The 20,974-nt window shown below is 39.5% G+C and overlaps 2 protein-coding genes across 4 annotated transcripts in view; one reads left to right on the forward strand and one right to left on the reverse strand.

Annotated features, from left to right (window-relative positions):
- Positions 1–1,001: 1,001 nt before the first annotated feature.
- LOC111147595 (arginase 1) lies at positions 1,002–12,864 on the forward strand. Its single transcript, XM_022503722.1, has 8 exons — positions 1,002–1,151; positions 4,643–4,715; positions 7,355–7,529; positions 9,696–9,855; positions 11,136–11,230; positions 11,746–11,850; positions 12,047–12,183; positions 12,367–12,864. The coding sequence occupies exons 1-8, from the start codon at positions 1,095–1,097 to the stop codon at positions 12,531–12,533; spliced, it is 969 nt and encodes a 322-aa protein (XP_022359430.1). The 5' UTR covers positions 1,002–1,094; the 3' UTR covers positions 12,534–12,864.
- A 1,958-nt stretch (positions 12,865–14,822) lies between these two features.
- The window catches only part of LOC111147509 (mediator complex subunit 23), a 42,520-nt gene continuing 36,368 nt past the window's right edge, over positions 14,823–20,974 (reverse strand). For 2 of the 3 annotated variants that reach the window (XM_022503532.1, XM_022503531.1), the window contains 4 exons: positions 20,173–20,387; positions 18,913–19,033; positions 17,809–17,940; positions 15,093–15,945 (listed from right to left, as the gene is read on the reverse strand). In XM_022503532.1, the coding sequence (XP_022359240.1) occupies positions 15,793–15,945; positions 17,809–17,940; positions 18,913–19,033; positions 20,173–20,387 (621 nt within the window). In that variant the 3' untranslated portion in view covers positions 15,093–15,792. Of the gene's footprint in view, positions 15,946–17,808; positions 17,941–18,912; positions 19,034–20,172; positions 20,388–20,974 lie in introns of all 3 variants that reach the window. The other variant, XM_022503530.1, reaches the window with a different exon arrangement.

The raw sequence follows: 20,974 nt of genomic DNA on the forward strand, positions 1-20,974 counted from the left end.
CACAGCTCTTCCTCTACCACCTGTTAGCATCTGGCAACTTCTCTGAGCTTCAGTTTCTTTACCAGTAAAAATGGAAATAATGGTTAGACCTGCTATAAATTGGTCTAAGATGTGTGCCTGGGTGGCTTGGTAGGTTAAGCATTTGCCTTTGGCTCAGGACCGAGCCCCATGTCGGACTCCCCACTCAGCGGGGAGTCTGCTTCTCCCTCTCCCTCTGCCTGCTGCTCCCCCTGCTTGTGCTCTCTCTCTCTCAAAGAAATAAATAAAAATGTCTTTAGAAAAAGTAAAATAAAATGGGTCTAAGGATTCAATGAGATCATATAAAAGAATAGCCTCAGGCATATGACAAAAACTTAATGTTGGCAATTTTTACCTCTGATTCTGATATTACAATCCCAAGAATTGTCATTTCCCCTGCACACCGTATTTCAAAATTCGTACGGTAACATCTTTGGGTTCTTAGGTCATTCATTTTTCTTTTCAATAATAATGAGAAAAGGAAATCCTATGCTTTCCTGGATACTATACACTGGTGATGTGTGAGGCGTGTCTCATGGATTAACCATTAATCCCAGTGTGTGAGACCTGCTAAGGGCTGCAGAGTTGGAAGGGATGTGAGAGACCAACTTACCAGGCCCAGCCCTATTCCACACAGGATTCAAAGGCCTCAAGGAGGTGGAGCCCTGCCCTGCATTTCCACAGCTGGAACCATGACACTACTTATGTGGTTATGATTAGTTGATTGTGGTTAGAAAAGATTATCCTGCTTAGGAAATCAAGGCTGTGGTTAGGAAAGATTCTAGTCATCCAGCTGACTTTGTAAAATGGAAGTGAGCTGGTGACATGAATAAGCTCCCTTAATTAGAGATCTAGACTCAAAAGGACTCGTGGTTATTCCAGGTATGAAGAATTTGCAAGACTTTGGCCTGAGTGTGTTTCAGTGCGGTGGGTGGAGCCAGCCTTCCTCATTAGAATAAGGTAAACAGATTCAGCCCAGTTATAAATGGAAAAAAGATGTGCCCTCGGTCACTGAGGGCTGCAGAGAGTGGTGTCTGGCTGGAGAGCTCGGGGCAGTGGAGAGAAGGGGCCAGAGCATGAGTTCCAAGTCAAAATTCGTAGGGGTCATCGGAGTGCCTTTCTCAAAGGGCCAGGTGAGTACCAAATGTGTCCTTCAATAACTGAAATTCATGACAAAGTCTCAGACTTCAGAATTCGTAAGGTAAGGTGTTAATGTTAATGTCTGCTAAGCTCTGTTCCCTCGGACAACTGGGCCTGACATTTATATATATATTTTTAAAGTCCTTTTACCATTTTGCAATGTTGGAGAATTATGGTCACAAACTCACTTATTCTTGTGGCTCCTAATCTCAGCCGCAGCCGGTTGTATTTGAATCTACTACATTTTTCTTTGTATTCTTTGAGAGAACATATTTTTATTTGAATGGAAATGGACTGCGTCTGTATTATAGCTACTCGTTGAAATTCCCATGTGCTCGTTGCTTTCGGTTTCATAGTGCCTATGCAGAAGCGAGAGGATTTTAAGAAAATGCATTGGTTTAGTCATGTGTTAATGCCTAGAAACATCTCATGGATTGGCAACAATTTTCAGACTTCTTTTAGTCTGCATAACCTAAATGTTACTGCTTTATGCAACTTGGTGAATGATTCGTGTTATTTGAGGGCTTTCACAATCCTGTGAAAGTGTTAGTTCATGCACTAGGTAAAAACCTTTATGTATCTCTTTTTGAGAGAGGAAAAAAAAAAAAAGGAAAGAAAAGAAAATCCAACTTGGAAGTTGGCAACATTGAAGGGACTAATGCATTTATGAAATTCCCAGATTGCCAACACATTCCAGCAGCCTTGAACTTTGCAGCCTTTTCTTCTGGTGAGTGCACTCATTCTGGCAAACATAGTGTGATTAGAGACCTCAGCCTTCAGCAGGCATCTGTGCTTAAAGGGGGAAAACAAGGAACAAAAACAAAAGCAAATGAAACTATGAGGGTTGATATTTTGTCATCATGGTTGTTTCAAACGGGGTCGTCTCCGTCTTCCAGCATTCTCTTTGCCCATCTGGACAGCGGTTCACTCCTCTTAGTTTTGAGCTTGTGCTTGGCACTCCAGTGTGTTATTGCAAAATAGATTGGGAGAGGTCAGAGGGTAGAGACCCAAACTGCATTTGGACTGTCAGTAAACACTGCTGCACCTCTCCTGGTCATCCTTCAAAGCTCTCTTCCGGAACACAGGGACATTTTGCTGACATGGAAGTGTCTAGTGCTCAGATTAATCATAAAAACCACAATATACTCACCTCTTCTTGCAACAGAAGGCCGAGTGAAAATAACTGACTGAAAGGAAGGAAAGGAGGAAGGAAAATAAAAATTTAAGAAGGAGAAAGTAAGGCAGAAGGGAGGAAGTGGGGGAGGGAAGGAGGCAGGAAGGCAAGCAGCAGCCTGAATATACCCTGGCCCTTGGTCCTCACCAGAAGATTTTATGCTACGATAATAATGGCCCTTTGAAAGGATAGTATTTTGAAACACAGCCTGACACTATTTTCTATTCTTAGTATTTCTTTTCCTCTACAGCTCTTCCCCTATTAAAACTTGACCCCGTGAGAAAGAAGCTTATTGTCTCCTGACAGGAAGGGCTCAGAGAGAGGTGTTTCTACACTAAGCCGTAGCATGGGAGGAAAATGGCGGCCAACGTGTTAGCGTCTCTCCTCACCTAAAGGAGGTAGAGGTTTACAAATAGGCAAAGGAGAGGATTAAGGGCATATGGCTTAGAAGGTTGAGTCTGAGAAAAGATTCCACTCCCTTGCAAGGCAGTGAGTGATGGGGGAGAGTTGATGGCCAGAAATGAGAGAAGTAGGATATTTATTGTACCGTTCACTAAGACTCAGAGAGGGTTAGCCATTGGCTAAGTTAACTCGCCTCGACTGTGTGATTCCAGACAGGATTCCGTGATCCTGAAGCCTATGCCCCTGACTTGTGTCGATGCCTTTCGAGCTGCCGCAGATTTGATGCTTGTGGCCAGTTAGGGCTGGGGGCCCAGCTTTGAAGTCAGTAGAGCTAACAAAGCGATTTCCAAAGTGGGCAGATAAACCAAGCAACGAGAAAAGACTCATCATGAGCAGCAGTTTGAATAAAACGAATACAAAAGAATGATGGGAAGTATCACTCCGGGAAATCTAACCACTGTGTTGGTGCAAATAGAGTGTCAGAGGAAGGGTCTGTAAAACTTGTTCCAAAGCTTGAAAGGAAGAGGGAACCGGCCAGGGGGTCTTCTCAAGGTGACCAGCTTTTGAGCATCTGACAAGCACTATGACACGTAGCCCCCTTGGGCTGAAATCTAATCACCGAGGAAAGACAAAGTAGATGAACACAAAGCCAATGGCAAAGTTTGAGCCAAGTGGCACTCTACTGAGGTTTAAAGAAGAGGCAATTACATCTGCTTCAAGAAGGAGGAGTCTGGGGGTGGTCACACAAGAAGGCATGCATGGGGCAGAGGGGTGGCAGAAACTTGCCGCCTGGAGCAGGAATGGGACACCCAGGGTGTGCTTGGCCACCAGGCAAGTCAGCTGTCATCGGAATTAGATAGATATAGCTGCTTTGTTTGGGGCCACGGCCCCAATCCTAGGGACAGACACACGTGTCTTTTGGCACGTCTTCTGTTGGGTAACCCAAAATAACTTCCTGTGTCTACAAGCCTTGCTGGAAGTCAGAATCCGAGAGCTACAGAAGAGAACTCTCTGTTTAGGCTTCTATTCTGCCAGGAAGCTGGAGAGGTTGTGGGGCAAGGAGGAAGTGTCTTTGCTGAAAACAGCAAGGGGAGAATTTTTGTCAGTCGTGCTGAAGCAGGTCAGAACCTGAAATACCGGGTTGGTCTTTGTGGATTCAGCTCCCAGGTGATGACTTTCTGTGGCCTCTTTTCTCCCTGGAAGCTCTCTGACTTATCACCCTGTGGACACTCACGTAGGGCTCTCTAATGCGAGGCTCGATTGTTTTCTTAGGCTTTTACCCAAGTTTTTCTCTGGGTTTGCAAAGTAGCTCCACCTCGCCATCCCTGTTCCTGAAAACTCATGTTTTCAGCTGAAATGTCATCTACTCCCCGCAGCCTCTCCTGGCACCCTCTGTCCCTGCCCGGCAGGGTTTGGAGGGTCCTGTTTCTGTGGTTGCGACCTCTTGTACCGGCCCTGAAGCACATCTCCAAGGACTGTAATTGGGGTTAAATATACAAATTCCCCATTAGCTCATGAGTTACTCAACAACAAGAGGCCTCTCTTTTTAGTTGATTGCCTCTCTGTCTCTCAGAGTGCTTTTGCATAAGATACGCGTTCACCATGTTGATAGCGTGGTGTCTGTCATGGGAAGAGGAGACGCAGGTTCTGGAATCCAAGGATATGAGTGGAGGCTCTGCCATTTGTTAGCTGCATGCCTACAGGAAAGTGAGACGGCCTTTCCCATTCGAGATCCTCATAGCTGACCCGGGACTCGTTCAATCCGCCTGACTTGACCATGAGGTAAATTCCTGGCTCTGGAGGAACTCTGAAAATGATAGTTACTCTTCACCTGATTAAAGAATGAAAAGAGTTTCTCTTGTGGGCATCTGATCATGTCTGAATTATTTTGTTTTTTTAATCGTTCAGCCACGAGGAGGGGTGGAAGAAGGCCCCACAGCGCTGAGAAAGGCCGGCCTGCTGGAGAAACTGAAAGAACAAGGTAATTTTTCCACTGGAAGATGACCAGCCTGCTTTCCTTCCCACGCTGGGGAAAGCAGCAGGCTTCTGCTAAAAGAGGGGGTGTATGTGGACTGACATTTCTCACACAGAATGGCAACACTCGTGGTAACTTGAGAGGTACAGCCTATTAAAAAAAAAAAAGCAGTGTATGGAGAAAATGCTCCATAACTATTGTTGGATGAATGTTCTCACTCACAAAATGAAAGGTATTTTGTCTTTCCAGCCAGGAGCCATAAAAGAATAAAAGAATATAAAAGTATAAAAGAATGTGTGAGCTAGAACTGCAGTTGGGTGAGGGGTGGGGCGTCAGGGGAATTGCAAATGGAGAGTAACAAGCAGCAGTAAGTACCCTGCTAGCAAGAGGACTCCTGTTTGTCAAAGGAAATAGAACAGTGATGGTGATGAGGAGGAGGAGGAAGAGGTATGTGTGTATGTGCATTTGCATACATGATACATACACAGAATGTGAGCTTGCAGATAAAAAATCATATGGAGGGGTGCCTGGGTGGCTCTGTGGGTTAAGCTTCTGTTTTCAGCTCAGGTTATGATCCCAGGGTCCTGGGATCAAGCCCCACATCGGGCTTCCTGCCCAGCGGGGAGCCTATTTCTCCCTCTCCCACTCTTCCTCCTCGTGTTCCCTCTCTCGCTGTGTCTCTCTCTGTCAAATACATAAATGAAATCTTAAAAAAAAATCATATGGAGTTTAAAAGTATAGGCTAAAGCAAATATCGTCTTTATATATAAAATCCTGATGAAATGTTGGCAAGAACACAAAGCCACTGGAACTATCATGTTTCTGGGGGGAAAGCTTAATGATACAGCCACTTTGGAAATCAGTTTGGCAGTTTCTTTCTTTCTTTCTTTCTTTTTTTTTTTTTTTTTAAGATTTTATTTATTTATTTGACAGAGATCACAAGTAGGCAGAGAGGCAGGCAGAGAGAGGAACAGAAGCAGGCTCCCTGCTGAGCAGAGAGCCCGATGCGGGGCTCGATCCCAGGACCCTGGGACCATGACCTGAGCCAAAGGCAGAGGCTTCAACCCACTGAGCCACCCAGGCACCCCAGTTTGGCAGTTTCTTGAATAAACATCCAACTGCCTTCTGGCCCATCAGATCTACTCCTAGGTATTTCCCCAGGAGAAGTGAAAACACATCTACACCAAGACTTGTACCTGAATGCTTCTAGCAGCATTATTTATAATAGCCAAAAGAACGGAAACCACAAAATATCCACCAACTGGTGAAGGGATAAATGGTGGGAGGTACACCCATACTGTGGGCTAGGACTCAACCATAAAAAGGAAGGGGTCACGGACACGGGCAAGAACAGGGATGAAAGTAAAAGACAACATGCTAAGTGAAAGAGAGCAGACACAAAAGACTACCTACAGTATGACTGCTTTTACGTGAAATTCTAGAAGAGGCGAAAGTCTAACAACGGAAAGCTCATCAGCGGTTGCCTTGGGGTGGGCACAGGGAATGAAGAGGGGCATGAGGGAATTTGAGGGGGGTAAAGGAAGTGTTCTAAATCTTGATTATGGTGGTGGTTTCAAAACTGTAGATGTTCCTAAAACTCATTGAACTGCAGTTAAAATGAGTGAATTTTAGTAAATAAGAATTATATGTCATGAAGCTGAAAAAAGGAGGGGGATAGAGAAGAGAAGGGATGTGTAAATGAACTGGACTAGTCTCTCAGTTAACAAGCATCATCTGGTCAGATTTTACATCGGGTTCAATCTCTTAAGGGTGTTACTGAACCCTGGATATGCACAAACATATAGTAAATACATCAGATGATGAGGTTAATTCAGAACACTGAACTGATCTCATGTCACAGTTCTACCGGAAACTCTGTGCTTTGAAGCCTAATGCAAGGCCTTCTCAGGAGGTGCACCCAGGTCCTTAGGAACCTTGGGTTATCTACAATTTCTCCTTATTAAAAAGGCATACTAATTAAGCCTTTATTTCTTGAGCTCAGTGAACTGTTAAGCTCGTTGCTAGTCATATGCTTACTGAATTCTGACAATACCACTCTGAGGCAGGTACAATCCATAGAGGAGGGACCCGAACTGCTTCAGCAGGTAACAGATTGGATTGAAACCAAGGACTGTCAATTATAGTCAGAAAATTTAGAAAATAGTGGTATAACAGGTGTATTTCCTTCTGGGCATCTATATAATACATAATGCATAGTACATAATATATAATAGATAATATATATATTTATATATTCTTTTAAAAAACTATTTATTACAAATACAAAACATGCTTATTGGAGAAAGATAGAAAGCACATAAGCAGAGAGGGCCACATGGAGATAAAGACAACGAGGCCGCTCATTAAGCCCAAACCGGAAGATTATCATGGCCCTACTCTGGTGTCCAGCCTCAATGGATTGATCGCAGAAGTATTTGCTGAGAACCTGGTGTACAGATGAGATGACGATATCAGGCAAAAGCAGACACGGTTTCTACCTTTGTAAATTTTATGGTCCTTCTCGATGTTTTCTCTGCTTATCCTTATAAAAAGTACACTGTTTTGTAAATTTGGAATCATCTTACACAGATTGTTTTGTAATCTTTTTTTATGTAGTAACGCGAAGCTTTTGGTTTTAACTACAGAGTGTGATGTGAAAGATTATGGGGACGTGCCCTTTTCTGATGTCCCTAGTGATCCTCCCTTTCAAATTGTGAAGAATCCGAGGTCTGTGGGAAAAGCGAATGAGCAGCTGGCTGGCGTGGTGGCAGACGTCAAGAAGAGTGGAAGGACTAGCCTGGTGCTGGGTGGAGACCACAGGTCTTGTTTCATGATCCTCTCTCTGAAGTCTGGCACAAATGGCGTAAGGGAGTATAACCAAAACCCTGAGAGAAGAGAAAATGAAAGAGAAAGCACTGATCCATACTTGATACCAAAATTTCTGCCTTTTTTTTTAATTGTTTCAGTTACTATTTTCTTTTTTTTTCCCATTTAAAAAAATATTTTTTTCAGTGCTCCAAGATTCATTGTTTATGCACCACACCCAGTGCTCCGTGCAATATGTGCAATTACTATTTTCTTTTGGAAATAGAGAGCTCTATTTGAAGTCCTCCATTATCTATATTACAGCAGAAAGTATATGACATGAGCGGATTTCAGTAAAATACTCAGCACAAATTTACATTCCTAAATGAATAAGCATAAGGAAGTTCTTAGCCAGGTTATTGTACTTGATTCCTGATAGCAGGAACAACTCATTTAAGTCAGTATTTTAAAGTATGTTTCCCGTTATAAAAGTAATCATTTCAAACTTTTTGAAACACATACACACACACACACACACACACACACACACACACACACACAGATAAAATAGTAGTAATTTTATTTCCTAACAAGCATTTCAAGTGAAATTGCAAATCGGGCATATTTCCTTTGCCATACTGTTTCCCTTGTACCCCTCTTTGTTTAACATCCCTGTTATCTGATACTTTGTTCTTTTTTTTTTTTTTTAAAGATTTTAGTTATTTATTTGACAGAGATCACAAGTAGGCAGAGAGGCAGGCAGAGAGAGAGAGGGAAGCAGGCTCCCTGCTGAGCAGAGAGCCCGATGCGGGGCTCCATCCCAGAATCCTGAGATCATGACTTGAGCCAAAGGCAGTGGCTTAACCCACTGAGCAACCCAGGCACCTCCCGATACTTTGTTCTTAACCTAAAGTACTGATTTCCTTATGTTACCTCATAATGTATATAAGCATAATTTTTATTGTTGCATACATCAGGGTATTAAATCACTATACATATCCATATTGTCACGTATTCAGGTAATTTTCAAATTTTCTTGATTATAAATAATGCGGCAAAGACCCTTTCTGTGTGTGAGCCTTTTTGATGTCTACTCTCGAGGTCCCCGAGTACCTCACCAGAGGGCTGACCAGATCAGAAAGTACAAACGTGACAATGGCTCTTGATGCCTGAGTCAATCACTTCAGCTCCCTGTTTTCCTCCAAAGCCAAACCCTTTCCAGGGCTCCTGTGTGACAAAACTGTAATTGAGAAACTGGGGCTGACTTTCTTTCTTAAGTGGAAAAATTTGTACGTGGAAATGTTAAGAGTGGCAAATAGCCACAAGACAAGAAATCTGAAGGGGAAACAAATATTACGCTGGATAAGCAATACCTAAGCTTCAAGGCAGGTTACCTTCACCTTGAGCATCTACAAGTTCACAATTCCCTGAGTGACACCTGACCATCTGTAGGTGGGAGAACACAGGCGCCAGATGGCAAATCCCGATCTTTGAACTTTTATGTAAGATGTTATTCAGCGCTTCCATCCTGGTAAATTTTCTGGAGCTTGGAGTGTTTGAGGTGAACTTTGAGAGCTCTGGACTTGGCTAAGAGCGGGTCGTTAAATGTGTGGCAGGAAGAGTAGAAAGTTCAAGCAGAGCCTCTGAGGGTTGAACAGCAAGTGAGCACCTGGGAAATGCCGGCTGAACTGGATGCAAGGATTTCTGAGTGGTGCTCCCCAGTTGTACAATAATTGGATTTTAGGAAAAATGGACTCCGTGGTAATTCACTTGAAAGAATGAAGTATTTACCAAGACACATGAGCATACAGGAAACGAGCCTGATTTAATCTTGAGAATTAAATAATGTCTCATGCTAAGGAATTTCTTGTGTGGCTAGTGTTTTTATATAGATTTAATTTCTGGTTAAAACAATTTTATTAGAAGGTGGTTTCCAAAAAAAATAAAATCACAAGTTTTTTATTAAGACCATTAACGGAAACTTAACTTGTTAGTAATTAAGCATAACCTATGCTTTTCTATTGTTATAATTATTTAATTGGCACCTGCAATTAAAAACCCGTTAGAAGTACCAGCCATTTTGACTTAAAGGAAAACCAAGTGGGAGCACTGAGTTAATAATATGATGGTTGGAATAGTAGTGCAAACCTGATGTTCACACAAACTTTTTTTCCTCTCAAGTATGGCAGTCGGAAGCATCTCTGGCCATGCTCGGGTCCACCCAGATCTCTGTGTCATTTGGGTGGATGCTCACACTGATATCAACACTCCACTGACAACCACAAGTGGGAACTTGCACGGACAACCTGTGTCTTTCCTCCTGAAGGAACTAAAAGGAAAGGTAAGGGGCTGGTTGGTATTCTATTAGAAAGAAACCATCTTCTCTTTAGCAGAAGTTCAGGAGATAGAACGGAAGGAAGAACCTGGTGCCATCTTGTTTTTGGTGTAATCTCAAACTATTTTCTCAGCACCAATAAGCTAAGGGTTGATACATAAAGGAAGTGAGGGTCTGTGCTTCTACCTTACATGACAGTTTGCAAACTGACTTTACATGTCTTCCCTTTTGATTCTTAAACTACCCTTTTTAGTACATGAGGCAGAGAGTAATCCTTTCTAAACAAGTTAGCATAGGTTCAGAGGTTAACTGACTTGCTCAAGATTACATGCCAAGCACATAGCGAGGGAAGGGCCAGAACTGGTCTATAAACTACCTCTTTCTACATGTGCCACACGGCCTCTCCTGTTTCCCAAGCATCCCCTCCACATCATGGGAACTTTTTCAAAAATGGAGTTTTAAAATGTGGATTACAATGGTTTATTATTTTACATCTTTACTGTGTAAAGTTCATATCTACATCATAAGAACTAACTCCTCGCTCCATTCTAAAAAGATGTGAGATGACATTCCAGATTAAGATTTAACGTTGTGGTTCATATTCACTGATATTCTGTAGCATATCGATAAAATGATATTAAATCACTATCCATATCCAGATCCATATTTTACCATTTTCATCTACAACTGTAGAATCTTGGTCTTTATGATGATACCTGGAGATTCAAATCCCCTTGTTAAGGGCTCGGAAGTAACACTTTCTGAACTGATGACCAAGTGCTAGGTTTATAAATTTCCAAAGTGTGTAGTTAGTACACGGGAATAGCCACCCTTGGCTCCAGGACATTTGGAGAGTAACAGAAGGGCTGCTTGAAAATCTCCCTCACTCTAAACCATCCTTGGGATTAAGTCTTCACTGCGAAGAGGAATAAAAAAGGAAGCCAAAAGAGTCATGAGAGCACACTGATCTCTTTATAGCAGAGTTTTGGGAAAGCAGGGTGCTCTCCCATTCCCAGGGGAATGGGGTACAGAGCAGGTAAATGATGACAAATGATTCAGGTCAGGTCTGGGCTACAGGGTGAAGGTGAGTAAGGCCAAAGTCCTCTAGAGTAGCACAAGGAGAGGCAGGCATTCTCTTCTGAATTTTCCATGGTGTTTTAATGATTTCTTGGAAACTTACAATCTAAATATAAGATATATGCAATCCAGTAAAGGCCCTTAACTTTCAATGTAAGATTTGCTCAAGAATCATATATTCTAATCAAATGAAAACATTGTAATTTTAGATCCCCGATGTACCAGGATTCTCCTGGGTGACTCCCTGCATATCTGCCAAAGATATTGTGTATATTGGCCTAAGAGACGTGGACCCTGGGGAACAGTAAGTTTATTCCTTGGTGTGAATTACCTTCATTTTCTCTCTTTTGCATGCTAGGCAACCTGGCCAAGCCTATGAGAAAAAAATTATTTTAAGCACCAAGTATATATATCAATACCTATATACCCATATAAATATTTATCTATAAATCAGGTGATTTTTATACTAATTGCCTTGCTGTTAAAACACATTGATATAGGGACACCTGGGGGGCTCAGTTGGTTAAGCATCTGCCTGCCGCTCAGGTCATGACCTTGATCCTGGGATCAAGACCCACGTCAGGCTCCCTGCTCAGTGGGAAGCCTGCTTCTCCCTCTGCCTGATGCTCCCCATGCTTGTGCTTGTGCTCTCTGACAAATAAATAAATATTTTAAAAATACATTGATATATACATATAGTTCATAGGATTTATTTTATGTATCTTACCACAGTCATCTTTTCTTTAAAAAGAAACAAGAGAGCATAGAGTTAGACTCTTTATTAACTGTAGGATTATCTTAATATCTCCTCTTTCCTAGCTACATTTTGAAAACTTTGGGTATTAAATATTTTTCAATGACCGAAGTGGATAAACTGGGAATTGGCAAGGTGATGGAAGAAACACTCAGCTATCTACTAGGAAGGTATGATGCTTGTGTGTAATGTAAATATTATTAAAAGGACTTACTACTGATGTTAATGTAATTAATAAAGCCTTCTTGTAAAATTATGGAACTTCACTGGATTGTTACTTTTTATAAAGTAAGGCAAGAACTATATTTATGTGCTATGTATTAAACCACCAACTTTAATCTGAATTTCTTTCCCACCTCTTAAAAGAAAAAAAAGGCCAATTCATCTGAGCTTTGATGTTGATGGATTGGACCCATCTCTCACACCAGCTACGGGCACACCAGTTGTCGGAGGTCTGTCTTACAGAGAAGGTCTCTACATTACAGAAGAAATTTACAAAACAGGTATATATTTATACCCTCCGATCTGAAAATCAAGCCCTGTTGGATGCTTCCAGAATGCCTATCACATGATGCAATCACCACATGTTTACACTCCTGGAGTGTACAGAGTACTGAGTGGACAGAGTACTGAGTTAAAAATGTCAATTATTTAACAAATTATATTATTTTCCATTGTTGTTGCAGGGCTACTCTCAGGATTAGATATTATGGAAGTGAACCCATCTCTGGGGAAGACACCAGAAGATGTAACTCGAACAGTGAACACAGCAATAGCAATAACCTTGGCTTGCTTTGGAGTTGCGCGGGAGGGTAATCATAAGCCTGTTGACTACCTTAACCCACTTAAGTAAATGTGGAGACACCATGTAAAAATCTCACAGCTAATGTCATAATTAGCCAATCTAATAATTTACTTAAGCTTACAGTTATCCTCCCTAAAATTTGGTCTTTCTGAAAAATGTTCTGCCTTGGCAAATACTGGTGTAATTAGTATGAACTATCAATTCCCTCTTGGTGTGAACTTCAAGATTTGGAAATTCTAAGTTTTGTATAATTAAAGACACACACAGAGGCAGACTCCTGATATCAGGAGATAAAACTATCCCACCTGAAAAGGGACCATAATCCCATGTTGTTCAAAAGATGTGATTTTTTTATAATAAAGTCTTTATAATAAGGTTCTATTATGTTTATATGTTTCTAAACACATGGATTTACTAAGGATTTAAAAAGCCCTCAGTGAAATCATCATCCCCCAAACACTGTAAAACTGGTGAGACAAAACTCTGCCTCCTGGTTTCTTCATCTCCAAAACAGGTAACGGTAAGGCCTTGTGAATCTTCAAGTTCATTAATGTTAGATGACCATGTTTTACTTTTTCTAAACCTCAGACATGATATTGGCTTACATTTGAAGCAAGGTTGCTATTCAGGTAGCCTTTTTGGAGGTAGAAAAGAAACTGCTATTTGCGTCTAAGACCTTCTAATTCAGACAGGAATTTCACCTAAAATAATCTTTGGCTTCCAAACACTTCCCTCTCCGCCCCTTCACTCATTGCAATTAGTGTCTCATTGGCTGCAATCCTTAACCCCAAAACTCATCTCAGCTCTGGAATATAGTAAGGGAAATGGAATAAAATGAATAAAGGGTAAACTACAGTTGACCCTTATACATGGATTTGAACTGCATGGGTCCACTTACACACGGACTTTTTTTTTTTTTTTTTTTTTAATACAGCACAGCAATGTAAATGTATTTTCTCTTATGATTTTAATAACATTTTCCCCCTAGCTTTATTATAAGAATACAGTATATAATACATATTATATATGTATGTTATCAACAAAATATGTTAATTGGCAGCTAATGTTATCAGTAAGGCTTTTGGTCAAAAACAGGCTATCAGTAGTTAAGGTTTTGGGGAGTCAAATGTTATAAATTTTCGACTGTGTGTGGGGGTCAGCACCCCTAACCCCTGCGTTGTTCAAGGGTCAGCTATATAATCAAAGTCAGGGAAGCAAACTCTTCCCCTTTGCCCCAGCTTATACAGAACTCCAGCGGACTCTGTAAAGAAGCCGGTCCCATGAAAGGACTTTTACTGCTGTAATGGCTATGTGTTAAAGAGCCTCTATCATCTGATGTTTCACATGCAACCCAGAATCTTAAACCCAAGTGTTGACACTATAAACTCAATAAGATGTATCTTACTGGATTACTTTTAGGTAAGAGCAATTATGATGGAACTTAAAGTATAATGTTCAGTAATGTAGGCACATGGGGTTATTTAAATTAATTAAAGCTTAATAAAATTAAAAATTCAGTTCCACATTTCAAGTATTCAGTAGGCACGTGTAGCTTCTGACTGTACTAGACAGCACAGACACAGAATATTTCCACCACTGCAGAAAATCCTGTTGGACAGCCACTCTGAAAATGACTATTAATTTTCAGAAAGAAAAACTTTGAGGATGCAATGAATATAAAGGCATTGTTTTCCCCTCAGGTGCATTCTAAAACCAAATAAATCTATCTTCTTCTAATGTCTGATTAACAATTCTTTTAAAAGCCTATTTTGGAAAAATCATATTCCTATATTTTTAGTAAGAGAGGAATAAAGGGAACTTTTAATAAATTAACTGGAATGTATTTGTCCTTGAGAAAAATGGTACTGATTTTCACTTCCTTTATTCTGCTTGTATAATACCAGTGTCACAATTATTCCTATTCTATGATCTCAACGCAATACATTCTTCAAGGCAGCAAGAATATATTGAAACTATGTTAAAAGTAATACCTGAATTCATTTCTAGCATTAAACTTCTGGAGAATTTTAAGAATATCATTAACACAGAAAAATTACTTATACCGTTATAGAAATTTTAAGCTGGGCTTGCATGGCAAATAAAGATTTAATGATCAGAATAATATGAACCACAAGGAAGACAAAGGTCTAAGAGGGATGTATTTGGAAATAAAGATTTGAAGTATAGTTCAAACTTCTCTGATTCTTTAAAAAACAAAACAGTAACTCTTAAGTCCCAAGCCAATGTCAGTCACCAACTGTAGTGTACATCCCATAGCAACAGCCCGGTTCTCTGCAGTCAGCATACTGCCTGGAACACAGCAGACACTCACTCAGATTGAGTAAGTCATCAGTTTATTCATTCAACAGATTTTACTTACTTTTCAAGGCTTTTACAATCTTAATGCCATTTCCCCCCTCCCCAAATTAACAGTTTGTCTCTCAAATCTGATAAACCTTAAAGAACCAAAATGTATGCTATATTTAAAAATATAAATACTTAAAAATTTTAAGATTATAAAAATTTAAAGAATCGCATCATTGGCTAGGTGAACGTGTCAACCTGGAAAAGCAAATAATTTATTTTTAAAAACAGAGATTGGAGAGCACCATTTAAGCACGATTTTATTTAAGTTTATGCATTTCTATGGTATTTTCTTACAAGCCTTCCAACTCATTTCATACAATAAGTTTAAGGCAAAAACTTGCCAATCTGCCTTGATAGAAACATTAACCCATTTCTTTGGAAACCTATGGTAAAATTTTTAAGTCATTTTTAAAAGAATATGAAACTGTGCTCCTGCAATGCAATGAAATCTAGAGTCCTTCGCTTGACAAAAATCTCTTATCCCAAAGATACACCAAGAGATTTATGTATAAAATGATCAGATAACTATTTTACATGTGTGGTGCCTTTAAAACAATGTATTTGAAGACTGAAGTCATTAACAATAAAAATTGAAAATAAAACCAGTGGTTAGAATAGGAAAGATTGGAAGTATCTACAAAAGTCATTTGATCATAGATACCTCCATATTCCTAGGTAGATCTAATAAATTGTTATGGATATGAGCAACATGCAGCTTACTTGATCTCTTAGAGACAAAAATATAGATAGGGAGATGGGAGCTATAAAGTATCAATAGATTCATCATTAGAATCAAAATAAAACAATCTGAACACCACTGCTTCTACTACACCACTATGTAGCACGACCATGTTCAGATTTAACAGGTTTGAGTCCACTTTCAAAGACAAATGTGTTTCCATTTTCACCACCATACACCCGGACTTCACTGAGTTACTGGTCAAGACCCTGGCACCTGATTCGCCTGAGGTGCCGGAGACCCACTACTCATGGCCTGTGGAGGCACGGCAGCTGGTTCCATCTTGCTAATGTGTGTGATGAATCGAAGACGGAGTTTTAAAGCTGGTTTTAAGTTACAGATAATCTTCTCTACCTAAGAAATAAACACATTAAAAAATATTTCAACCAGAGAACTTCAATTTCCCACCTTTAAAGAAGTGCTTTATTTATATCTGGAGATAATAAACTAGGTAGTGGAATAGGCTAGATGAGAAGTTTCTTTCAGTGTTTTATGTTTTAACAAAAGCAAATACAATTATTTCTCTCTCACATGAGTAAAAAAATGTGTTCTCCCTCACACACATTATATGTGTGCATATAATCTATTTATGTCCACATTTACAAAAACATACTCACTTACCTAGTTAGCCAGTCATCCCACTGTCAAACGCTAATATAGTTTACACTGGAAATTTTATGTATCCAACCAGTTCATCATCCTTTTCTTTTTCTTTCTTTAATATATTTTTTTTAAGATTTAATTATTTGAGAGAGAGAGAGAGAAAGAACAAGTGGGAGGGGTAGACGGAGAGGGAAAGAATCTGAAGCAGATTCCACGCTGAGCATGCAGCCAGTCTCAGGGCTCCATCTCACGACCCCAAGATCACAACCTGAGCTGAAACCGAGAGTTGGACACTTAACTGAATGCACCACCCAGGGACCCAGTTCACCATCCTTTAAAATGCCATCATCACAGAAGCATGAATCATGATTATATTTTGAAGTTCTTTGAATAACTTAGGTCTGTCACATTTATCTACAAAGCTAATTTTTTGGTTTTGATTTATACTAGGAATTCAAACAAAATAATATTAGATCTACTTTTACTTAAAATACTTTAAAGAAATAAAACAGCAAGCAGTTCCATGGCTTTCTTAGCTTTATTCAAATGCTCTTTGACCTTACCAGGAAAGAGCAGCTCAGTAATTTTTCCTTTCTGTATTCCCTTGTGTCAAAGTTTCTCAAGCCCAAATACAAAGGATATGCTAAATCAAACATTTCTGTACTGGTTTCCACTCAGAGAACTCTGACAATCCTGCTGAGGAAATAAAGAAACGAACATCCTCCCCACTCCATGTCCCTAGCTCCAAGGAAAGAATCCAGTAGACTGGGGTTCATAAGTTTATACATGAGTTTACCTTCCTTTCCTGCCAGAGAAAGAAATAACATTAAGGTATAGAGGGGAAGTCACCTCATCTATCTGCCCTACCTCCACCCTTCTAAAAGAGCCAACCTTCTTTCTGTTTCCCACAGATAGGACACAGTCACGATTCAAGTTACGATGCCCTTTCCACTTACAGACGACTTTACCAGAAAGTGGCTCTTTATATGCTGAGTCAGAATGTGCTTCCCTTTAACGTCACTGGAGTTTATATGCCTTTTGAAGTCGCACAGAACAAATCTAATGCCAGTTCCAAATGGCAACCCTCCAAATAGTGAGAACATGTACAATTCCCTGGGACTTTGAAAATTCAAGTTAAGTACCTCCAGTTCCTTCAAATACTTTATGAATCCTTTATGAATTATTGTTTTGATCCCCCTGGCTTCCATCTTCTAGTTATGCTGCAATCTGTCCAATGTCTCCATAGTGTACCCTAGTCACCGTGGGGAAAAGTGGGATCTTCTTCACTCATTACAAAGCACCTCTCTGGTATTAAAAATGTAGCCATTCTGTACTGTTTCTTCCTAATGAGATTACTATTAATCAACCACCTAAGTCTTTTTCAGATGACTTATGTTGCAAATATCAAGGGGAAAAAGTGTGAGAAATTATAACATGTATTACTAGTACTTGAATTATATATGCAGAATAATGTGTTTATGTAGCCTAAAAAGGTCTAATAATATCAACCTTTTCCCCTAAAAGAAAAAAAAATAACAAAAGTACTCAAACAAAAGTTATCATCATATATTGAAGTTTTCTAAACTAAACATCATTAAAAGATAATTAACTTACTTGTTCTTTTACGCTGTCACCAGTAAACATATACTTCATATGATAGAGGAAGTCACAGATGGGATCCATGTAATTTAAGTGGGCACTACACTGGTCTACATTCAGCAACATGTCATAAAATGCCACTCCGATCTATTTAACAAATAATATAAAATTATTTAAGTGGGCAAAAAAGGTTCAATTATTTAGAATGATGTAGCAGGACTCCATCATAAGACTAACACAGAGGGATAACACATTTGTTGAAGAATTGTCACTGATTACAGAAATCTGGATGGGATATACGATAGGATCTGCATTTTTTTTTTTTTTTTAAGATTTATTTATTTGAGAGAGAGTGAGAGGAAAAAAAAAGTATGTGAAAGTGTGCATGTGAGTGGGGGGAGGAGCAGAGGGAAAGAATCTCAAGCAGACTTCCCACTGAGCAGGAAGCCTGACATGGGGCTCGATCCCACTACCCCGAGATCAGAATCTGAGCTGAAATGAAGAGCTGGATGCTTAACTGACTGAGTCTCCTTGGCACCCTGATATGGTCTGCATTTACAGAAGAATCCAGAGTGCTACAAAATGTCCCCTAATAGGGCTTAAATGCAATTTCTCTTCGTAACTCAGTAATGTCGTTCAAAATATAAGAGAGAAACGATTTCCATTCTAGAAACCATTTCTCAATATCTGAGATAACTGCGGTCTCAGGGATACTTTACGTTCTATCTTCTTGGTTCCATGTGGTGGCTCATACTTCAAGGTTCTATTCTTGTCTCATTTTCTTTTCTCTGCCCTTTTGTTAGGTGACTGATTTATCCATTCCCATGATTTCAATTAATTCCTCTGTACTAGAGTGCAGGCTCTCAAATGCACTTCTTCATCCTTAACTTTCTTTTCAACCTTAAGAATGAGTATTTCCCCTGCATTTCCAATTTAATACATCCCACATCAAACTTATTAGAGACAAGGGCACACTAAATCCTCTGAATTGTTCTTAGATCCTACTAATTTCACTACTAATGGTTATGATGATATACAGTTTGGAAAACCCTGGGAAAGAAACATCAATAGATCTTTTAGAACTTAATCTTATCACAGACAACACAGGTTATATTTTACCTCTATCATACAACGTGTTCTCTCTTGCTGAAATCTTTGTAAAAATGGTCCCACAAGATGGTACACGTAAAGCAACTGGAATTCAGTCTTCACTATAGGAAGAAGGACTTCAGTGAGAAACCTAAAATTTGAAGATTAGAAATAAAAATTTCTTGTCACTTCAAATCAGCTGAATTGTTTGAACTTTGTTGATACAGCCTACCCAGGCATTTCCTAAAATTTGTAATTTTTTGCAAAGTTTCTTTTTCTAATTAATCTTACATTCGCACTGGCTATGGTTTTCCTTTGATTATCAAAATAAATAACTTCAGATTGAGGAGTCATTCTCAACAGTAAAAGTACTGAATGTGAACTACAGGTATCCCTGCCTGCTTTCTGAAAATTTGTGTTATGCCACTTTGGTTTTACAAAAGACCTACATTATTATAGCAATGGCTTTTCTTGTAACAGCAAAAATTCTCTTTGGTTTTCTTTAGGTTATCAAAAAGAGGTACTAATGTAGGTTTTCTGTACAAGTGAATTGGTATGAAATGAACTTTCAGAAAGGGCGGGATGTGCTTCACTTTATGTCATTTGGCTTATGGAAGTTTTCATAGGAATACTTTACTTTTGAATAGCAGGAAAAACCTGTATTTGAAATAAAAAAGAGAATAACCAATCTAATATAAATGCCATTCTCAAGAAATTTGACTCTAATTACTACCAATTTTATAGTCAAGAAAAGTTATCAGAAAATAGCTATTATGAGTTATTCAGTTCAAAATGCAGCTTTTGGGATATATTCTGGAAAAAGCATGCATTTGACTAAACCTCCTGAAACTGTAATGGAAAACTAGATGCCAGACTATTTTTTGCTCATACAAATTAATTTTTTTAATCTTTTTTATTTTTTAAGATTTTATTTATTTGACAGAGAGAGAGATCACAAGTAGGCAGAACAGTAGGCAGAGAGAGAAGGGGAAGTAGGCTCCCCGCTGAGCAGGGAGCCTGATGCAGGGGCTTGATCCCAGGACCACAAGACCATGACCTGAGCTGAAGGCAGAGGCTTAACCCACTGAGCCACCCAGGCGCCCCTATACAAATTAATTTTTTCAAACAATTTTGAAATATGAGAGCTTTCTCGTTATCTAGAAACTCTACTTAATTAAAACTCACTTTGAAAGTTACTCTATTGAATGAGATATATACCCCCTGTGTAAATGAGATTAATAAACACAAAATGAAAAAAGTCCAGTTTACTTACGAAATCATAATACCTACTTGGGAATGAGAGAGAGCTGTCCAATGCTAGAATGGTGCCACACAGCATGTGCGAGAGCTAACGTATAGCTGCAGCTCATCTCAGAGTAGGACTGATGACAAGCAGTGAAGTCAAAGAGGCGGAATGGATAGCCAACCCACTCTGACTCAGATGTCAAGCTGGGACTGCTGATAACACTCACAATTCGATCATGCAGGACAATCCAATATGGTTCCTTTAAAATCAGAGGAAAGCCTGATGAAAAATATCCCTTATCAGGTATTCCACCCCATTTCCAATATTCCACTCCAAAGCCTAAACTCATGGCACTTTATTGTTCTTTAATGTTTTTTACTTCTCTAGCATGTTGTCTTGTGTAATGGAGATTTTGAAAGCAAAAGTGGGTGTCTTCATAGTAAGTCAAATTAAGTCAACAAGAACCTGGGGATAAGTGTCTGTGAGTTAAGAGGGCTCTATACATGTGTCTGCCTAGTTCATTTAGTATCTGGTATTTACTACACAGTAAATTGCTTTTACCGATACCTATTATATAGACAACACTACTACACGTAAATAACTCAGAAATAAATATATATATTTTGGAGGCATATAAGGAAAAAAATGACTGATTTGGAGAGGTGAATAATCAAGTCTGTAGAGCACAGGGTTAGACAGTGTTACTGACACTGAAAGATATTGCAACAGTCAACTGTGTAGTGCCGAGTAGACATAGGTGAGGTCACAGAAGGGGGACCTCATATGAGGGAAGGTCAGGGAATGGCTCACTGAAGAAGCAGGACCTAAGCTGGCAAAGAATGAATG

This window comes from Enhydra lutris, unplaced genomic scaffold (genome assembly GCF_002288905.1).
Source record: "Enhydra lutris kenyoni isolate GAN:26980312 unplaced genomic scaffold, ASM228890v2 scaffoldscaffold17, whole genome shotgun sequence".
Lineage (NCBI taxonomy): Eukaryota > Metazoa > Chordata > Mammalia > Carnivora > Mustelidae > Enhydra > Enhydra lutris.